Here is a 21,091-nt window from a genome sequence, read left to right as displayed (position 1 = left end):
TCCCGATTTTTCACACTTGCTGCCTGGTCACCCTAACTGGGCTGAGCAGGATTTGGGGGACCTGAGGGGCTCCCAGAACGCACCGAGGCAGGCAGGGGTCGGGGGACCCGGGGGGCTCCCAGAATGCACCGGGGCAGGCAGGGGCCGGGGGGACCCGGGGGGCTCCCAGAACGCACCGGGGCAGGCAGGGGCCGGGGGGACCCGGGGGGCTCCCAGAATGCACCGGGGCAGGCAGGGGTCGGGGGACCCGGGGGGGGCCCCACACTGCACCGGGGCAGGCAGGGGTTGCGGGACCGGGGGGCTCCCAGAATGCACCGGGGCAGGCAGGGGTCGGGGGACCCGGGGGGGGCCCCAGAATGCACCGGGGCAGGCAGGGGCCGGGGGGACCCGGGGGGCTCCCAGAATGCACCGGGGCAGGCAGGGGTCGGGGGACCCGGGGGGGGCCCCAGAATGCACCGGGGCAGGCAGGGGTCGGGGGACCTGGGGGGCTCCCAGAACGCACCGGGGCAGGCAGGGGTCGGGGGACCCGGGGGGCTCCCAGAACGCACCGGGGCAGGCAGGGGACGGGGGACCCGGGGGGCTCCCAGAATGCACCGGGGCAGGCAGGGGCCGGGGGGACCCGGGGGGCTCCCAGAACGCACCGGGGCAGGCAGGGGCCGGGGGGACCCGGGGGGGGCCCCAGAATGCACCGGGGCAGGCAGGGGTTGCGGGACCGGGGGGCTCCCAGAATGCACCGGGGCAGGCAGGGGTCGGGGGACCCGGGGGGGGCCCCAGAATCCACCGGGGCAGGCCGGGGCCGGGGGGACCCGGGGGGCTCCCAGAATGCACCGGGGCAGGCAGGGGTCGGGGGACCCGGGGGGCTCCCAGAACCCACCGGGGCCGGCTGGGGTCGGGGGCCCGGGGGGCTCCCAGAATGCACCGGGGCAGGCAGGGGTTGCGGGACCGGGGGGCTCCCAGAATGCACCGGGGCAGGCAGGGGTCGGGGGGACCCGGGGGGGGCCCCAGAATGCACCGGGGCAGGCAGGGGTCGGGGGACCCGGGGGGCTCCCAGAACGCACCGGGGCAGGCAGGGGTCGGGGGACCCGGGGGGCTCCCAGAATGCACCGGGGCAGGCAGGGGTCGGGGGACCCGGGGGGCTCCCAGAACGCACCGGGGCAGGCAGGAGTTGGGGATCTGGGGGCTCCCAGAATGCACCGGGGCAGGCAGGGGTCGGGGGACCCGGGGGGGGCCCCAGAACGCACCGGGGCAGGCAGGGGCCGGGGGGACCCGGGGGGCTCCCAGAATGCACCGGGGCCGGCTGGGGCCGGGGGGACCCGGGGGGCTCCCAGAACGCACCGGGGCAGGCAGGGGCCGGGGGGACCCGGGGGGCTCCCAGAATGCACCGGGGCAGGCAGGGGTCGGGGGACCCGGGGGGGGCCCCAGAATGCACCGGGGCAGGCAGGGGTCGGGGGACCCGGGGGGGGCCCCAGAATGCACCGGGGCAGGCAGGGGCCGGGGGGACCCGGGGGGCTCCCAGAATGCACCGGGGCAGGCAGGGGTCGGGGGACCCGGGGGGCTCCCAGAACGCACCGGGGCAGGCAGGGGTCGGGGGACCTGGGGGCTCCCAGAATGCACCGGGGCAGGCAGGGGTTGCGGGACCGGGGGGCTCCCGGAATGCACCGGGGCAGGCTGGGGTCGGGGGGACCCGGGGGGGGCCCCAGAATGCACCGGGGCAGGCAGGGGTCGGGGGACCCGGGGGGCTCCCAGAACGCACCGGGGCAGGCAGGGGTCGGGGGACCCGGGGGGCTCCCAGAATGCACCGGGGCAGGCAGGGGTCGGGGGACCCGGGGGGCTCCCAGAATGCACCGGGGCAGGCAGGAGTTGGGGATCTGGGGGCTCCCAGAATGCACCGGGGCAGGCAGGGGTCGGGGGACCCGGGGGGGGCCCCAGAACGCACCGGGGCAGGCAGGGGCCGGGGGGACCCGGGGGGCTCCCAGAATGCACCGGGGCAGGCAGGGGCCGGGGGGACCCGGGGGGCTCCCAGAATGCACCGGGGCAGGCAGGGGTTGGGGGACCCGGGGGGCTCCCAGAATGCACCGGGGCAGGCAGGGGTCGGGGGACCCGGGGGGGGCTCCCAGAATGCACCGGGGCAGGCAGGGGCCGGGGGGCTCCCAGAATGCACCGGGGCAGGCAGGGGTCGGGGGACCCGGGGGGGGCCCCAGAATGCACCGGGGGGTGAGGGGGAGTTCAGGGGGCACATGGAGGATGCCTTTGCCCCCGGCTGTCACCACCACGCCCCGCCCCCCTCCACCAGCCGCCCCGCCCCCCTCAGTGCCCGCCACCACCCAGGGAGGGGGGCCGGCTGGCCCCCCCCCAGCCCGCGCCGGCCTCTGAAGCTAATCCCCCTTAATCCGCAGCCGAGCAGGGACAGCGACGGGCCGGAGACGCAGGGAGAGTGGAGAGAAAGGGGGCACCGGGGGGCCAGGACCTGTGGGGCATTGGGGGGAGCAGGGCTGAGGGGCACTGGGGGGTACCTGGGGGGGGAAGCGGGCACAAGGAACACCCGGGGGCACCCTATCACTGGCTCCTGCCCCCCCCACCTGGGCCGGCTCCCCATGACGGGTGGGGGGCTGGTGAGAGGCCCACAGGAGTGGGGGGGGCGTAGGGCTTCAGCTGGGCTAAGAGGATAACCCCCCCCAACCCAGGATGCCAGAGGAGAACGGGAGGGGTAAGTGCCCCAGATGGGGGGGACCGGAGGGGGAGGCAGGGGTCGGGGGGGCTCCATGGGGGGACCCCCCCTCCAGCGCCCAGCACCCCTGGGTCCCCCGTTGGCACTAGGAGGGGTTGGGGGGCTGTGGGGGGCATGGAGGAGGCAGGGGGCCTCATGGGGCAGGGCGGGGGGCTCTGGCAAGGGGGTGGGATCTCCATGGGGGGGTCTCTGGGGTCACCGCGGGGGGCGCACCCTGACCCCTCTCCTCTCTGCCCCGCAGCGGTCGTCCCCCCCGACAGCCCGGGGTGGGCGGCGGAGGCCGGGGGGCCGGGGGCCGAGGCTGGCAGCCCCCCGCCCACCCCCCGCCGGCGCTTGGCCTCCACCAAGCACAAGTCTCAGGGCAGCCCCACGGTGCCGCGCTCCCCCCGGGCCCTCTTCTGCCTCCGGCTCAGCCACCCCCTGCGCCAGGCCGCCATCAGCATCGTGGAGTGGAAGCATCCGCCCGCCGGGGGCTGGGCAGGGGAGGGGGTGGGGGGGCCACACGGGCTGAGGGGGGGCAGCCCCCCGGTTGGGATCCTTAACCCGCCCCCCTGCCCAGGCCCTTCGACATCCTCATCCTCATGACGATCTTCGCCAACTGCGTGGCCCTGGGGGTCTATATCCCCTTCCCCGAGGACGACTCCAACACGGCCAACCACGACCTGGTGAGCCCCCGAACCCCGGCGTCCGGCTCCCCCCCTCGCTCTGCCCAGCAGCCCCCACTGCCCTCCCAGAGCCGGGCGAGAACCCCGGCGTCCGGCTCCCCGCCCCCGCTCTGCCCAGCAACCCCCACTGCCCTCCCAGAGCCGGGCGAGAACCCTGGCGTCCGGCTCCCCCGCCCGCTCTGCCCAGCAACCCCCACTGCCCTCCCAGAGCCGGGCGAGAACCCCGGTGTCCGGCTCCTCCCTCCCCCTGCTCTGCCCACCAGCCCCCACTGCCCTCCCAGAGCCGGGCGAGAACCCCGGCATCCGGCTCCCCCCAACTCCCGCTCTGCCCAGCAACCCCCACTGCCCTCCCAGAGCCGGGCAAGAACCCCGGCGTCCGGCTCCCCCCCCCCCGCTCTGCCCAGCAACCCCCACTGCCCTCCCAGAGCCGGGCGAGAACCCCGGCGTCCGGCTCCCCCCCCCCGCTCTGCCCAGCAACCCCCACTGCCCTCCCAGAGCCGGGCGAGAACCCCGGCGTCCGGCTCCCCCCTCCCGCTCTGACCAGCAACCCCCACTGTCCTCCCAGAGCCGGGCGAGAACCCTGGCGTCCGGCTCCCCCCCCGCTCTGCCCAGCAGCCCCCACTGCCCTCCCAGAGCCAGGCGAGAACCCCGGCGTCCGGCTCCCCCGCCCGCTCTGCCCAGCAACCCCCACTGCCCTCCCAGAGCTGGGTGAGAACCCCGGCGTCCGGCTCCCAGCCCCGCCTGCTCTGCCCAGCAGCCCCCACTGCCCTCCCAGAGCTGGGTGAGAACCCCGGCGTCCGGCTCCCAGCCCCCCCCCGCTCTGCCCAGCAGCCCCCACTGCCGTCCCCGGCGTCTGGGCTCCCAGCCCCCCGTCAGCCCTGTGAGCCCCTTGGCGTCACCCGGGCATTGGGTTTAGCCTCATTAAGAGCTCCGAGCTAATGAGTGTCCTTAACGAGCCGCTGGGTCCCTGGGCAGAGTCCTGGGACCGGGAAGGAATTAGCTCGGGGGGGCTGGGGGGAGTCGTCCTGCCCCTTCGTTCCCCCGCAGGGGATTGTCCACCCCCTCCCCCACCGCTGCCACCATCCCCTGCAGGCTCGGGGCCGGCCCGGACGCCGGGGTTCGTTCTCTAGGGTGCGGGTGGCTCATGGCCGAGGGTTGGAGCTGCCCGGACGCCTGGGTTCAATCCCCGTCTCCCCCCCACCCCCGACAGGAGCAGGTGGAATACGTCTTCCTCATCATCTTCACGGTGGAGACGTTCCTGAAGATCATCGCGTACGGGCTGGTCCTGCACCCCAGCGCCTACATCCGCAACGGCTGGAACCTGCTGGACTTCGTCATCGTGGTGGTGGGGTGGGTCCGAGCCCCCCGTCCCGCCCCGCCCCCCTGCCCCCCGTCCCGCCCCCCGCCCGGCTCCCCAGCGCCTACATCCGCACCAGCTGGAACCTGCTGGACTTCGTCATCGTGGGGGTGGGGTGGGTCCGAGCCCCCCGTCCCGTCCTGCCCCCCTGCCCCCCGTCCCGCCCCCTCCCCCCCATCCCGCCCCCCGCCCGGCTCCCCAGCGCCTACGTCCGCAGCGGCTGGAACCTGCTGGACTTTGTAATCGTGGGGGTGGGGTGGGTCCCCACGGCCCTGTCGTCTGAGCCCCCCCGTCCCCGCTCCCCCGCTGGCCCCTGCTGCCACACTGGGCCCCCGCCCCGCTGGGCCCCCCCCGGATCCCCCCTTCCCCTTCCCCAGGCCTTGGTGCCCCCTCACCTGCCCGCCCCCCGCAGGCTGTTCAGCGTGGTCTTGGAGCAGGCATCCCACAAGCCCGGGGACGCCCACCACATGAGCGGGAAGCCGGGCGGCTTCGACGTCAAAGCCCTGCGGGCCTTCCGCGTCCTCCGGCCCCTGCGCCTCGTCTCCGGCGTCCCCAGTAAGGAGCGGCCCTGGCGGCCGGGCACTGCGGGAGTTGGGTTGGGTTGAATGATGCCCTAGGACGCTGTCTCACTGCACCGTGGTGCGTTGCAGTGCACGGCGTCTCCTTGGACAGTAACGCAGTACACTGCACACTGCATGGGGTGACCCTGCACGTCGGCGAGTTGCAGTGCGTATTGTCTCACTGTGCAGCGGTGGAGTGCACTGCATTTTGCATGGGGTGACACTGCACATCGGCGAGTTGCAGTGCGTATTGTCTCACTGCGCAGCGGTGCAGCGCTCTGCATTTTGCATGGGGTGACCCTGCACGTCGGCGAGTCGCAGTGCGTATTGTCTCACTGCACAGCGATGGAGTGCACTGCATTTTGCATGGGGTGACACTGCACGTCGGCGAGTCACAGTGTGTATTGTCTCACTGCGCAGCGATGGAGTGCACTGCATTTTGCATGGGGTGACCCTGCACGTCGGCGAGTCGCAGTGCGTATTGTCTCACTGCGCAGCGATGGAGTGCACTGCGTTTTGCATGGGGTGACCCTGCACAGTGGTTTCTTTCACTGCCCGCGTACATGTCATTCATTTGCACCCTGCTTTCTTGCACTGCAACCCATTTTGCTGCAGTGTTGCATTTCACTGCATTCTTATGAAGTTACGCTGCCCCACGACGCGTGGCACTGCACAGTGTGAGGTCACAGTGCCCCATGGCGTGTTGCACTGCACGGTGTGAGGTCGCGCCACCCTGCAGCGTGAGGCACTGCATACTGTGAGGTCGCACTGCCCCATGGCCCCTGGCACTGCACGGTTGAGGTCGCGATACCCCACGGCCCCTGGCACTGCACGGTGTGAGGTCGCAGTGCCCCACGGCCCCTGGCACTGCACGGTTTGAGGTCACACTGCCCCATGGCCCCTGGCACTGCACTGTGCAAGGTTGCAGTGCCTCACGGCCCCTGGCACTGCACAGAGTGAGGTCACACTGCCCCACGGCCCGTGGCACTGCACGGTGTGAGGTCACGCTGTCCCATGGTGCGTGGCTTTGCACGGTGTGAGGTCGCAGTGCCCCACGGCCCCTGGCACTGCACGGCGTGAGGTCGCGCTGCCCCACGGCCCCTGGCACTGCACGGCGTGAGGTCGCAGTGCCCCACGGCCCCTGGCACTGCACGGCGTGAGGTCGCGCTGCCCCACGGCCCCTGGCACTGCACGGCGTGAGGTCGCGCTGCCCCACGGCCCCTGGCACTGCACGGCGTGAGGTCGCGCTGCCCCACGGCCCCTGGCACTGCACGGCGTGAGGTCGCGCTGCCCCACGGCCCCTGGCACTGCACGGCGTGAGGTCGCGCTGCCCCACGGCCCCTGGCACTGCACGGCGTGAGGTCGCGCTGCCCCACGGCCCCTGGCACTGCACGGCGTGAGGTCACAGTGCCCCACGGCCCCTGGCACTGCACGGCGTGAGGTCGCGCTGCCCCACGGCCCCTGCACTGCACGGCGTGAGGTCGCGCTGCCCCACGGCCCCTGGCACTGCACGGCGTGAGGTCGCACTGCCCCACGGCCCCTGGCACTGCACGGCGTGAGGTCGCGCTGCCCCACGGCCCCTGGCACTGCACGGCGTGAGGTCGCGCTGCCCCACGGCCCCTGGCACTGCACGGCGTGAGGTCGCGCTGCCCCACGGCCCCTGGCACTGCACGCTGTCACACTGCCCCAGTGCATTGCACCCCGTTTTGCTGCACAGTGTTGCCTTGCGCTGCACACTGCACACCTCTGCCGTGACCCCCCCAGGCCTGACCCCCCCGTGTCTCCCCCTCCCCCGCAGGCCTGCACATCGTGCTCAACTCCATCATGAAGGCCATGGTGCCCCTGCTGCACATCGCGCTGCTCGTCCTCTTCGTCATCATCATCTACGCCATCATCGGCCTGGAGCTCTTCATCGGCCGCATGCACAAGACCTGCTTCCTCGTGGGCTCAGGTACCGCCCGCCCCCCCGCCCCCCGCCCCCACCCCCCGGCCCGGGCCCCGCCTCACCCGCCCTCCCTCCCCTCCCCCAGACCTGGAGGCCGAGGAGGAGCCCTCGCCCTGCGCCTTCTCGGGGCACGGCCGGGAGTGTCCCCTCAACAGCACCGAGTGCCGGGGCCGCTGGGAGGGGCCGAACGGCGGGATCACCAACTTCGACAACTTCTTCTTCGCCATGCTGACCGTCTTCCAGTGCATCACCATGGAGGGCTGGACCGACGTGCTGTACTGGGTGAGCCCTGCGCCCCGAGCCCCGGGGGACCCTGCACCCCGACCCCCGGGACCCTGCGCCCCAAGCCCGGGACCCTGCACCCCAAGCCCTGGGACCCCCTGCACCCCAACCCCCAGGGGACCCCCTGCACCCCGAGCCCTGGGACCCTGCACCCCGACCCCTGGGACCCCCTGCACCCCGACCCCCAGGGGACCCCCTGCACCCCGAGCCCGGGACCCTGCACCCCGACCCCCGGGACCCTGCGCCCCAAGCCCGGGACCCTGCGCCCCGAGCCCTGGGACCCTGCACCCCGAGCCCCAGGACCCCCTGCACCCCGAGCCCTGGAACCCTGCACCCCGACCCCTGGGACCCTGCACCCCGAGCCCCAGGACCCCCTGCACCCCGAGCCCTGGGACCCTGCACCCTGACCCCTGGGACCCCCTGCACCCCGACCCCCAGGGGACCCCCTGCACCCCGAGCCCTGGAACCCTGCACCCCGACCCCCCCTGCACCCCGAGCCCCGGGACCCTGCACCCCGACCCCCGGGGGACCCCCTGCACCCCGAGCCCCGGGACCCTCTGCACCCCGAGCCCGGGGACCCTGCACCCCGAGCCCCGGGACCCCCTGCACCCCGACCCGGGACCCTGCACCCCGACCCCCGGCCCCCCCTGCACCCTGAGCCCGGGACCCTGCGCCCCAAGCCCGGGACCCTGCACCCCGAGCCCTGGGACCCCCTGCACCCCAACCCCTGGGACCCTGCACCCTGACCCCTGGGACCCCCTGCACCCCGACCCCCAGGGGACCCCCTGCACCCCGAGCCCTGGGACCCTGCACCCCGACCCCCAGCCCCCCCTGCACCCCGAGCCCCTGCACCCCGACCCCCGGGGGACCCCCTGCACCCCGAGCCCCGGGACCCTCTGCACCCCGAGCCCAGGGACCCTGCACCCCGAGCCCCGGGACCCCCTGCACCCTGAGCCCTGGGACCCTGCAGCCCGAGCCCGGGGGACCCCCTGCACCCCGAGCCCCTGCGCCCCGGGACCCTGCGCCCCGCGCCCCGGGGCCCCTCTGCACGCGGGGACCCTGCACCCCGACCCCCGGGACCCTGCACCCCGGGGCCCCCTGCACCCCGACCCGGGACCCAGCACCCCGACCCCTGGGACCCTGCACCCCGACCCCGGGGCCCCCTGCACCCCGACCCCTGGGACCCTGCACCCCGAGCTCCGGGACCCTGCACCCCGACCCCCGGGACCCTGCACCACCTCCCAGTGCATCACCATGGAGGGCTGGACCGAGGTGCTCTACTGGGTGAGACCCCCATATCCCAACCCCCGGGACCCCCTCACTCCCCAAACTCCCACGAGTTTCCCTGCACCCAACCCCGCCCTGCTCCCCAAACCCCCAGGGATCCTCCTGCACCCCAAATCCCTGGAGATCCCGCCCTGGGGTCCCTCCTGACCCCCCTAGACTGCTAGCCACAGTGGTTCCCCCTGGGGGCTCCGTGGGTGCCCCCTCTGACCCCTGTCCCCCCACAGATGCAGGACGCTATGGGGCACGAGCTGCCCTGGGTTTACTTCGTCAGCCTGGTCATCTTCGGCTCCTTCTTCGTGCTCAACCTGGTGCTGGGGGTGCTGAGCGGGTAAGGGGGGCCTGGCCGGGTGAGGGGATGCGCCCGGCTCTGGGGCCTTGTGTGGAGGTGGCTTGGAGAGGCTCTGGGGGCAGGTGCGGGGGAGGGCATGTTCTAAGCATGTTGGGGCGTGTGCAGCAGGGACGTGTGTTCTAAGCATGTCGGGGCGTGTGCAGCAGGGACGTGTGTTCTAAGCGTGCTGGGGTGCGTGTGTTGTACTCAAAGTACTAGACAGGATCTTTTCAGGGAGATTAAGGCAAAACGCCACATTTATTAGTAATACAGGTGTCAGGGTCTGCACCCTCACTTGGAACTGGGGGGTTTCAAAGTGAGGACCCGCATGTCTTCCCCCACCCCAAAATCCTAGGGCAGGTCCCCTTTGCTGCCACCACCGCGGTCAATACGTGGGCCGGGACACCCCTGTTTCCCCCCTGTCTCCCTTCAAAGACACTCCCTGGGGAACACAGATCAACTCACAGAGGAGGAACCTTCCCCCTCCAGCCTGCTCCGGAGAGAGAGATACCTTGATTCAAACTCCTTGAATCTCCCACACACAGGGAAGCAGCCCACTTCCCCCCTCCCTCTCTGCTAGCCACTCTGGGAATCACCGAGAGAGCGTCTTAGCCCCTCCCCCTATATCCACAGTGGAAGGGATTTAATCAAATCTTTATAGGAAGAATTTATTAAAAGAAAAACAAGAAAATACAGAATCTCTCTGAGTCCAAGCCGGACACTCATAGGGTATGACCTTGCTAAGTTCTGGGGAGAATCCCCTCTCCTCCTCAGTACAACCAGTACAAGCAGAGTTAAGAATAATCAATAACAACCACACAGAACTGCAGGCACAGGATCATTAGGTGAGGACACCCAGTATCTTTCTAATACTCACTAGCTTGACTAGAAGAAATTAGTTCAGAAAGGTGGAAACTTGTAGCCTTGATTAAAACATCGGGACTCTTGTAACCCCAGACGGCTAAGAACAAAACACCCACCCAGAGGGGAAAAGCTCCCTCCTAGGAATTTCAAACTCTCTTCCCTGATTGGTCCTCAGGTCAGGTGCCCACCAGGTACTAGGCTTTAACCCTTTACTAACTATTCATGACAGCAGGTATCAATGAATACTCTACAATATGCATATGAGATATCTCACAGCCACACACACACACACACACACACACACACACACACACACACAGCCACACACACACAGCCACACACACACACACACACACACACACACACACAGCTGCACACACACACACACACACACACACACAGAGCCGCGCACACACACACACACACACACACAGCCACACACACACACACACACACACACACACACACACACACACACACACACACACTCTCCGTCTTGCTGTTGTTACCACCGAGTTGCTCCCCTGAACTGCACTGGCCAGGTGAGTTAGCTGGGGGAGGGGTGGAGCCGGGCTTCTGCCGATCCGGATCGATGCTCCGATGGTGACAAGACGAGACCCGGGGTTCTCCTGCAAGACACCTCCCATTTATAGCAGCTTCCCTCTTATGCAAATCTAGACCAGATTCAAAATCTGGGGCTGTGTCCGTTGGTCTTTGTGCTGCGTTTCTCTGGGGGTTGTCCCAAGGCTGCTCCAAGAGGGTGTTTTCTAAAGCAGGTGCTGGCTTCTAATCCCTGAGGCCGTCAGTGTGTCTGCGCTTCTGTGCTGGGCCCACGGGACAAGTTGTATTGTCCTTGGCTCTGGCTCCCATTCCCTCTGCACCTGTTGTCGCTGTCTGGAGGTGGGTGTCTTCCAAGCCTCCCTCAGTCACACCTCGGTCAGTCAATAGGGCAATTGGTTACAGAGTGGGGGGAAGATCTTATTCTACTTCTAGCCAAAAGGCACATGTTTCTTTTACTGTAACTAGACTATTCTTAGGGGCTATAACATTTGATATAAAGTTTCCTACCAATTTTCTATATAGGGATCTAATACAAAGTTGTATGAAAATAGAGAGGCCCAATGCCAAGTCATATGAAATACAAAATAACATCCTGGAAGATGCAACATCATAAAGATTTATAGAGATAGTTAATACAGAGATTTCTCTACATGTGCCCCAGGGAAGCGTGTTCTAAGCACATTGGGGCGTGTACAGCAGGGAAACATGTTCTAAGCATGCAGGGGGTGTGTGCACCAGGGAAGCGTGTTATAAGCATGTTGGGGCGTGTGCAGCGGAGAAGCGTGTTCTAAGCATGTCAGGGCATGTGCAGAGGAGAAGTGTGTTCTAAGCATGTCGGGGCGTGTGCAGAGGAGAAGTGTGTTCTAAGCATGTTGGGGTGTGTGCAGAGGATAAGCATGTTCTAAGCGTGTCAGGGTGTTGTCACGGGGTCCCCGGGCGATGCTCTGGCACTGCTCCCTACGGAGCCAGGCAGGACTCTGGGGAGTCTCCTCCCTCGGATCAGACTGTCCCCAGGGCAAGGAGCTCCCACGGCTTCGCCTCCCTGGCTCTGACCCCCGAGCACTCGGCCTCCCCTGCCCCTCCGTGCACTTCCCCCAGGCGGGTCCTGGGGGGGCCACGGGGCCCTGCCCCCCCCCACCGCAGCCAGACGTGACTCTCAGCCAGGAACACGGAGGGTTATTAGCCGACAGGAACACGGGCTGAACCAGAGCTCGTAGGTACCGCGAGCCGGACCCCTCGGCCGGGTCCATCCTGGGGGGCAGGGAGCCAGACCCCCACGTCTGCCCTCACTCCCCGTCCCCAGCCAGCCCCAGACTGACCCCCCCCCCAGCCCCTCCTCTGCTCAGCCCCTTCCCCGGGCCAGGGGGTCTCCTGACCCCTTTGTTCTCTGACCCCTTCAGCTGGCACCTTGCAGGGCCCCCACCAATCACCCCCCTCAGCCCCCCACCTAGAGACTTAGAACTGCATGGGGGAAACTGCGGCCCCCCCCACAGCATTCAGAGGAAACCCTGAGAACAGTCCCAGTTCGTCACAGGTGTGTACAGAGGGGAATCATGTGATAAGTGTGTTGGGGCATGTGCAGAGGGGAGCGTGTTCTAAGCGTGTTGGGGTGTGTGAGGCTGGATTGTGTGTGCCATTGGCATGTCAGTCGTGTGGGCGGATCATACGCATGTGACAGGCCGTGCAGCCCGTTTGTGCGTGTCATTAGCATGTTGAGGCGTGTGGCTGGATCCCACAGGTGAGGCACATCTCAAAGCACGTGCAGCTGGATCCCACATGTGCGTCCCATGTGCGTGTGCTTAGCGTGTTGCTGCATGTGCCGGTGGGTTAACCCCTCGCTGCCCGCAGGGAGTTCTCCAAGGAGCGGGAGAAGGCCAAAGCCCGGGGGGACTTCCAGAAGCTGCGGGAGAAGCAGCAGATGGAGGAGGATCTCAGGGGCTACCTGGACTGGATCACGCAGGCCGAGGACATCGACCCCGACAACGAGGAGGGGGACCCCGAGGACAAGCACGCCCGTGAGCCCCCCACCCCATGGTGCCCCTCACTCCCGACCCGCAGCCCCCCCAGCTCTGCCGGTGCCCCTCACTCCCGACCCGCAGCCCCCCCCAGCCCTGCCGGTGCCCCTCACTCCCGACCCGCAGCCCCCTGCTAGCCCTGCCGGTGCCCCTCACTCCCGACCCGCAGCCCCCTGCTAGCCCGGCCCTGGTATCTGGGCCAGCAGATCCTGCACCCAGGCGAGGGGAGTTTAGCTGCAGCCAGCTGTGTCGGGGGATTAGTGGGCAGAGAAATGAGATTTCCAGGCCGGGAGATTAGTGGGCATCCGAGTAAATTACTAGCTGGGGAGAGGGGGGAATATCCTGGCAGTGGGGGAGGGGGCCAGGGGGGAAGAGATGGGGGGGCAGAGAAGAGTCTGTTTTCTCTCAGCAGGGCGGGGGCTGGGGACACTGCAGAGTTGTGATCTTCCCCCCAGCAGTGCCCCAGGGGGCTGCCTGGCACCGGGAGCCCTTCCCCCAGGGGCAGCCAGGGCGAGTCCCTGCCTCCAGTGGTGCTCCACCCCCCGCCCCCGCCCCCGCCAGGCAGAGTTAATTAGCTCCCTGGGGCCTCCTTAGCCTCTCTGCCTCAGGGACCCTACAGTCAATTGTACACTCCCCTCCCAGGGCCAGGAGAACCCAGGAGTCCGGGTTCCCAGACCCCCCCCCCCCCGCTCCAACCCACCAGCCCCCACTCCCCTCCCAGGGCCAGGAGAACCCAGGAGTCCGGGTTCCCAGCCCCCCCCACTCCAACCCACCAGCCCCCACTCCCCTCCCAGGGCCAGGAGAACCCAGGAGTCCGGGTTCCCAGCCCCCCCCCCGCTCCAACCCCCCAGCCCCCACTCCCCTCCCAGGGCCAGAACCCAGGAGTCCGGGTTCCCAGCCCCCCCCCCCGCTCCAACCCACCAGCCCCCGCTCCCCTCCCAGGGCCGGAAGAACCCAGGAGTCCTGGCTCCCCCCCCTCCTGCCCGCTCCTGTATCGCGTGGGGAGCTGTATCGGGGGGTTGGTGGATCAGTCCCTGGGTTCTGTCACAACCTATGTTGCTGGGGGGGGGGGTCACATCCCGTCTTTGTCACACTGCTCACGTCTGTGTGTCTTGTCTCTCGTTCCCCACCCCCGCACATTCCTGTCCGTCCGTCCCCACACCCCATCCCTCCCTCCCTCCCCACACACCCCGTCCATCCATCCCTCCCTCCCTCCGTCCCCACACCCCGTCCCTCCATCCATCCCTCCATCCCTCCCTCCCTCCCCACATACCCCGTCCCTCCATCCATCCCTCCCTCCCTCCCCACACACCCCGTCCCTCCATCCCTCCCTCCGTCCCCACACACCCCGTCTCTCCATCCCTCCCTCCATCCCTCCCTCCCTCCCCACATACCCCGTCCCTCCCTCCATCCCTCCCTCCCTCCCCACACACCCCGTCTCTCCATCCCTCCCTCCCTCCGTCCCCACACACCCCGTCTCTCCATCCGTCCCTCCCTCCCCACACACCCCATCTCTCCCTCCGTCCCTCCCTCCGTCCCCACACACCCCGTCTCTCCATCCCTCCCTCCCTCCCCACACACCCCGTCTCTCCATCCCTCCCTCCCTTCCTCCGTCCCCACACACCCCGTCCATCCATCCCTCCCTCCCTCCGTCCCCACACATCCCGTCTCTCCCTCCCTCCGTCCCCACACACCCCATCCCTCCCTCCCTCCCCACACACCCCGTCCATCCATCCCTCCATCCCTCCCTCCGTCCCCACACACCCCGTCTCTCCATCCCTCCATCCCTCCCTCCGTCCCCACACACCCCGTCTCTCCCTCCCTCCCTCCCTCCGTCCCCACACACCCCCTCTCTCCCTCCCTCCCTCCCCACACACGCCGTCCATCCATCCCTCCGTCCCCACTCACCCCTTCTCTCCATCCCTCCATCCCTCCCTCCGTCCCCACACACCCCGTCTCTCCCTCCCTCCCTCCCCACCCACCCCCCCTCTCCATCCCTCCCTCCCTCCCTCCCCACACACCCCGTCTCTCCCTCCCTCCCTCCCCCCGTCCCCACACACCCCGTCTCTCCATCCCTCCCTCCCTCCGTCCCCACACACCCCGTCTCTCCCTCCGTCCCTCCCTCCCTCCCCACACACCCCGTCCATCCATCCCTCCGTCCCCACACACCCCGTCTCTCCCTCCCTCCCTCCCTCCGTCCCCACACACCCCGTCTCTCCCTCCCTCCCTCCCCACACACCCCGTCCATCCATCCCTCCGTCCCCACACACCCCGTCTCTCCATCCCTCCCTCCCTCCCTCCGTACCCACACACCCCGTCTCGCCCTCCCCCCCTCCCTCCCCACACACCCCGTCCATCCATCCCTCCCTCCCCACACACCCCGTCTCTCCATCCCTCCATCCCTCCCTCCGTCCCCACACACCCCGTCCATCCATCCCTCCATCCCTCCCTCCGTGCGCTCACTCCCGTTCTCTCCCTCCCTCCCTCCCTCCGTCCCCACACACCCCGTCCATCCATCCCTCCCTCCCTACCTCCCCACACCACCCCTCCCTCCCTCCCTCCCTCCGTCCCCACACACCCCGTCCATCCATCCCTCCCTCCCTCCCTCCCCACACACCCCGTCCATCCATCCATCCCTCCTCCCATCCCTCCATCTGTCTGTCCGTCCCCACACGCCCCGTCCATCCGTCCGTCTCGCTGGCGAAGGGGTGACCGTGGAAGACCTGACGCAGAAGAAGAAAGACCGACTCCGATGGCTCCGTCACTCCAGCCATTCCACCGACACCCACAGTAACGCGGCGCCTCCATCTCTGTCCGTCTGTCTGTGCCCGTGTGTCATTGCTGGGGGGGGACTCATGTCTCCACCTGCCCCCCCACGGCTACTCATTAATATCCTGTTCCCAGCTCCCCGCCGGGGTCAATCCGGAGTCACCCGACTGCAGTGGAGCCAGGGCCAGATTCTGATCTCAGCTCCCCTGAGGTCAAACCAGAATCACTCCTGATTGCAATGCGGGCAGGGCCGGATTCTGATCTCAGCTCCCCTGGGGTCAATCCGGAGTCACTCCTGATTGCAGTGGGGGCAGGGCCGGATTCTGATCTCAGCTCCCCTGGGGTCAAACCAGAATCACTCCTGATTGCAATGCGGGCAGGGCCGGATTCTGATCTCAGCTCCCCTGGGGTCAATCCGGAGTCACTCCTGATTGCAATGCGGGGCAGGGCCGGATTCTGATCTCAGCTCCCCTGGGGGTCAAACCAGAATCACTCCTGACTGCAGTGGGGGCAGGGCCGGATTCTGATCTCAGCTCCCCTGGGGTCAATCCGGAGTCACTCCTGATTGCAGTGGGGGCAGGGCCGGATTCTGATCTCGGCCCCCCAGGTCAGTTCAGAGTCACGAGGGGGGAGCTCACCCGTACGTCTCTCCCCCAGCCAGTCTCCCCGCGAGTGAAACGACGTCCGTCAACACCGAGAACGTGGGCGAAGAGGAGCATCACGCCACCTGCTGCGACGTGTATCTGTGAGTGCGCGGAGGGGCCCCAGGTCCCACCCCAGAGGTGGCTGCATTTGATTTTTCGTTTCTTTTCTCTTCTCTTTCTGCAGAGGCAAAATCTCAAAGACAAAATTCTGGTGAGTGGGAGTGAAGGAGGGGACGTCTCCGCCCTGCGGGGGGGGGGATGTCTCTGTGGGGCCCAGCCCCGCTGACCCCCTGCGGGGGGCGCTGTCCCAGCCCCAGGGGGTGTCTCTGTGGGGCCCTGCGGGGGGCGCTGTCCCAGCCCCAGGGGGTGTCTCTGTGGGGCCCTGCGGGGGGCGCTGTCCCAGCCCCAGGGGGTGTCTCTGTGGGGCCCTGCGGGGGGCGCTGTCCCAGCCCCAGGGGGTGTCTCTGTGGGGCCCTGCGGGGGGCACTGTCCCAGCCCCAGGGGGTGTCTCTGTGGGGCCCTGCGGGGGGGGGTCTCTGTGGGGCCCTGCGGGGGGCGCTGTCCCAGCCCCAGGGGGTGTCTCTGTGGGGCCCTGCGGGGGGCCCTGTCCCAGCCCCAGGGGGTGTCTCTGTGGGGCCCTGCGGGGGGCACTGTCCCAGCCCCAGGGGGTGTCTCTGTGGGGCCCTGCGGGGGGCACTGTCCCAGCCCCAGGGGGTGTCTCTGTGGGGCCCTGCGGGGGGCACTGTCCCAGCCCCAGGGGGTGTCTCTGTGGGGCCCTGCGGGGGGGGGTCTCTGTGGGGCCCTGCGGGGGGCGCTGTCCCAGCCCCAGGGGGTGTCTCTGTGGGGCACTGCGGGGGGGGTCTGTCGCAGCCCATGGGGGGGATCTCTGTGGGGGGGTCTCTGTGGGGCTCGGCCCGCGGGGGGGTCTCTGTGGGGCTCGGCCCCGCTGACCCGTGCCCCCGCTCTGCCCCCCAGCCGCCGGTGCCGGCGCATGAACCGGCTCCTGCGGAAGCGCTGCCGCCTGGCCGTGAAATCCGTCTCCTTCTACTGGATGGTCCTGATCCTCGTCTTCCTCAACACGCTGACGATCGCCTCCGAGCACGACAACCAGCCCGACTGGCTGACGCAGATCCAGGGTGAGCCCCGCCGCGGGGGCCCTCTCGGCTCGGGGCGGGCTGGCGGGTTAGAGCAGGGGGGGCTGGGAGCCCGGACGCCTGGGTTCTCTCCCTGGCTCTGGGAGGGGAGTGGGGGCTGGTGGGTAGAGCTGGGAGCCCGGACGCCTGGGTTCTCTCCCTGGCTCTGGGAGGGGAGTGGGGGCTGGTGGGTAAAGCTGGGAGCCCGGACGCCTGGGTTCTCTCCCGGCTCTGGGAGGGGAGTGGGGTCTAGTGGGTAGAGCTGGGAGCCCGGACGCCTGGGTTCTCTCCCGGCTCTGGGAGGGGAGTGGGGTCTAGTGGGTAGAGCTGGGAGCCCGGACGCCTGGGTTCTCTCCCGGCTCTGGGAGGGGTTTATTATCGCTGCGGCGGCTCAGAGCTGTTTGCTGGAGCAGGGCGGGGGCGGATCGACCTGGGGAAGTCGCAGGGGAGTTTTACTGGGACTGGCTGCATGGGGGGTGGGATCTCAGGGGGTGACTTCACTTGAGGGGCGACACCCGAGCGAGGGTGGAAACCGGGTCGAGTCCTGGGGCACTTCGCAGGGCGGCAGCAGCGGGTGGGGTAAGAACTTGCCCCAGGCCTGCGGGTGCTGGTCCATACGGGTTTCAGCATCATCTTTAGGGTCCCGCTGACCCCCCCACCGGCCCGTTGGACTGGGGGTGAGACGCTGAGGCCCAGCTGTGCCGGACCTGGAGCCCAGGTCCGTCAGGACTCCCCTGGGGAGCCCCACGCGGCTGCCACGGTGTCGGCTGCGGTGCCGGACAGGGCACCGCCGCGGCTGGCGAGATCTGCCCCCACCAGGACGTTTCTTCCCCGACCGGGTCGTCTCGCTGAGGGGCCCCACTGTGTCCACGGCCACTTTCCGGAAAGGCTCCTCTGTGCTGGGCCTGCGTCCTTGTCCCGCCCGCCCCAGCTCCGGTGGGGTCGCAGGGGCGGCAGCGCTGGCGGGATGTCCTGGCCGGCTGGGGGGAGTCGGGGCCCGAACCCTCAGCCAGCCAGCAACACACAAGGTTTAGTAGCCGACAGGAACAGCCCAAAACAGAGGTTGCAGGTTCAGGAAACAGGACCCCTGAGTCGGGTCCATCTTGGGGACCAGGGAGCCCTGGGGCTCCCTCCGTTTCCCCAGCCAGCTCCAGTGTCACCTGGCCCCAGCCCCCTCCCGGCTCAGGTTACGCTCGGGTGTCGCCCCTCAAGTGAAGTCACCCCGAGATCCCCTCCCCAGTGCAGCCAGTCCCAGCAAAACGCCCCCGCAACGTCCCCAGGTCGACCCTCCCCACCCCGTCCCGCTCCCAGACGAACGCGATCGCTAGTGGCCTCAGTCCCAGTCCCGATCTGTGAGATTCCCAGCCCAGGTCCCCCTGCCTGGGGTCTGCAGGAACCCAGCGACCTCCCCGTAATGACGAGAAAACCCCGTCCCAGTGGGGCCGGATCCTGGACGAACCCCCCGTCAATCTGCCCTGAATCCTCGTCGCTCTTAATGCCAAACCCAGACAGGTCCCAGCCCCGACCGGTATCTCGCCAGGCCTCGGGGATCTCCCATCTCCCCGCCCGCCGATCCCAATCCCGACCGGTGAGAAACCCTGCCCCGGTCTCTGCAATATCCCCTCCTCCGTCAGCCTGACACCCAGCCGAGAGAATTCGGCTCTGCCTCTGCACCCCCCACGCCGAATCCCCCCAATCCCAAGCGTCGGGCCCGGGAAATCCTAACCCCCTGTGACCGTCTCTACCCTCAATCATCCCTGGCCAAGATACCCCTGGCCTCCCTCCACCCTAATCCCATCCTCATTCACCCAGCGCTGCAGCGTCCTAATCTCCTGGCGCAGATAATCCCAACCCTGCTTCCACATAGTCCCGTGGTCCCTCTGGGCTAGATTTTCCCAATCCCCAGTCTAGGTAGCCTACGAGATAATCCCGAGCGCAGATATTCCCAATCCCGGTCCTAATCGTAAACCCGCCCTGTGATGACCCCCCCGATAACCCTCATCCCCCCCCCCCCGGGTGATCCCGGCTCTGTAGAGACCTGCCTGGATCCCTGAGTCCGTGCGTCACACCCTGTAATCGCCCTGAGTGAGAGACCCCCCCCCCCAGTTTGCGCTAATCCCAGGCCTCGACCGTGCTAACCCGGCCAGCCCGGTTCGAGTCACTGCCCCAGCGCTGACCCACCCAAGCCAGGCCCCCGGCCCCCGGGCGTCTCCCCCAACCTCCTGGCCCTGGGTGTCCCGGGCTCCCCGGCGCTGCTCCCCACAAGCCCGGCAGGACTCGGGAGCCTCCTCTCCCTCGGAGCAGCCTGTCCGCAGGGCAAGAAGCTCCCCCGGCTTCACCTCCTGGGTCTCTCCTGGGAGCGTTCGGCCTCCTCAGCCCCCCCGTGCGCTTCCCCCAGCGAGGTCCTGGGGGGGCCACAGGGTCCTGCCCCCCCACGGCGCAGGCAGACGTGACTCTCAGCCAGCCGGGGACACAGAGGTGGATTCAATGCCAGGAACAGGGGCTAACCCAGAGCTTGTAGGTACCGCGAGCCGGACCCCTCGGCCGGGTCCATTCTGGGGGGCAGGGAGCCAGACCCCCACGTCTGCCCTCACTCCTCGTCCCCAGCCAGCCCCAGACTGACCCCCCCCAGCCCCTCCTCTGCTCAGCTCCTTCCCCGGGCCAGGGGGTCTCCTGACCCCTTTGTCTCCAGCACCTTCAGCCGGCACCTTGCGGGGGGGGCCCAGGCCGTCAGTTGCCAGGAGACAGTCCCAGGCATTTCGGTGCACTGGCCCCTCGCTCTGCAGCAACCCCCCCCCGATCCCCCCTCCTGGAGACTTAAGAACTGCAGAGGGGAAACTGAGGCACCCACAGCGTATTCAGAGAAAACATTAAGAACATTCCCAGTTTGCCACACTGGGCATCTCCCCTCCCCCATGCTGGCCCCGGGCATCTCCCCTCCCCCATGCTGGCCCCAGTGTTGTACAGACAAAGCTACACAGGAGCTTTTCAGAGGGAAGACAAAGATGCCACATTTATGATGATAACTTGATTTATGACCAATAACTAACACGCTGTGGCAGAGTCTCACCTTGCCCCCGGGGGTCCTGAGCTCCCAGGCGGTTTCTGCTGCCTCAGTGGCTCCCTGTGACCCTCCCCGTGGCCCGTCTCTCTGGGGGGCCAGGCTCACAGTCTGCTGAGCCCTGTTCATCACAGGCTGCAGGAGGCTGGGGAGAGAACTGCCCCCGTCTCTGTTCAGCCTCCTGTCCTGACAGGGGCCTGACCTCCCCTCCCAGGAGCTGTTCCTGTAGGGGTGGGTTGGGGGGAACCCAGGCCCCCCCTCTACTCCGGGTTCCGGCCCAGGGACCCTCATGGCAGCAGCTGTTGGCAGCCAACCTTTCACTGCCAGAGTTGCTACATTTCCCTGGGCCACTTCCCCACAGCTCTCCTGCTTCTCCCCTCTTCACCCTCACCTCAGGGCTCCCTTACCGAGGGTTTGGGGGGGTCTTCAGTAACCAGCCCTTCAGCCGCGCCACGCCACGCCACGCCACGCCACGCCACGCCACGCCACGCCACGCCACGCCGCGCCTCCTCTGGCTCCCCCGCCTGACTGGAGCGAGCCCTTTGTATAGCACCAGCAGGGCCTTAATTACAGTCAGGTGCTCTCATTAGCCTGGAGCAGCCCCTGCTCTGGTCAGTCAGGGAACAGAAAACTGCTAATCCAGTGGCCAGTGTATCTGCCTTCTGCTAGTCTGCTGAACCCAACTGGCCTGGGTCTATCACATCACACATTATACCTAATACCTACACACACACTCACACACACACATTATACCTAATACCTACACACACACACACACACACACACACATTATACCCAATACCTACACACACACTCACACACTCACACACACACACACAAACACACACACATTATACCTAATACCTACACACACACACACACATTCTCTCTC

The 21,091-nt window shown here is 68.1% G+C and overlaps 1 protein-coding gene across 1 annotated transcript in view; it reads left to right on the top strand.

Annotated features, from left to right (window-relative positions):
• Positions 1-2,685: 2,685 nt before the first annotated feature.
• The window catches only part of LOC123350047 (voltage-dependent L-type calcium channel subunit alpha-1F-like), a 44,164-nt gene continuing 25,758 nt past the window's right edge, over positions 2,686-21,091 (top strand). The window contains exons 1-12 of the mRNA XM_044988375.1: positions 2,686-2,707; positions 2,970-3,183; positions 3,288-3,393; positions 4,604-4,743; positions 5,163-5,305; positions 7,109-7,261; positions 7,341-7,537; positions 9,049-9,152; positions 12,426-12,592; positions 16,019-16,106; positions 16,190-16,216; positions 16,981-17,141. Coding sequence (XP_044844310.1) covers positions 2,686-2,707; positions 2,970-3,183; positions 3,288-3,393; positions 4,604-4,743; positions 5,163-5,305; positions 7,109-7,261; positions 7,341-7,537; positions 9,049-9,152; positions 12,426-12,592; positions 16,019-16,106; positions 16,190-16,216; positions 16,981-17,141 — 1,522 coding nt within the window. The remainder of the gene's footprint in view (positions 2,708-2,969; positions 3,184-3,287; positions 3,394-4,603; positions 4,744-5,162; positions 5,306-7,108; positions 7,262-7,340; positions 7,538-9,048; positions 9,153-12,425; positions 12,593-16,018; positions 16,107-16,189; positions 16,217-16,980; positions 17,142-21,091) is intronic.

Source organism: Mauremys mutica, chromosome 15 (assembly GCF_020497125.1).
Source record: "Mauremys mutica isolate MM-2020 ecotype Southern chromosome 15, ASM2049712v1, whole genome shotgun sequence".
In the NCBI taxonomy this organism is placed as follows: Eukaryota; Metazoa; Chordata; order Testudines; family Geoemydidae; genus Mauremys; species Mauremys mutica.
This window is presented reverse-complemented; position numbering and strand designations above follow the sequence as displayed.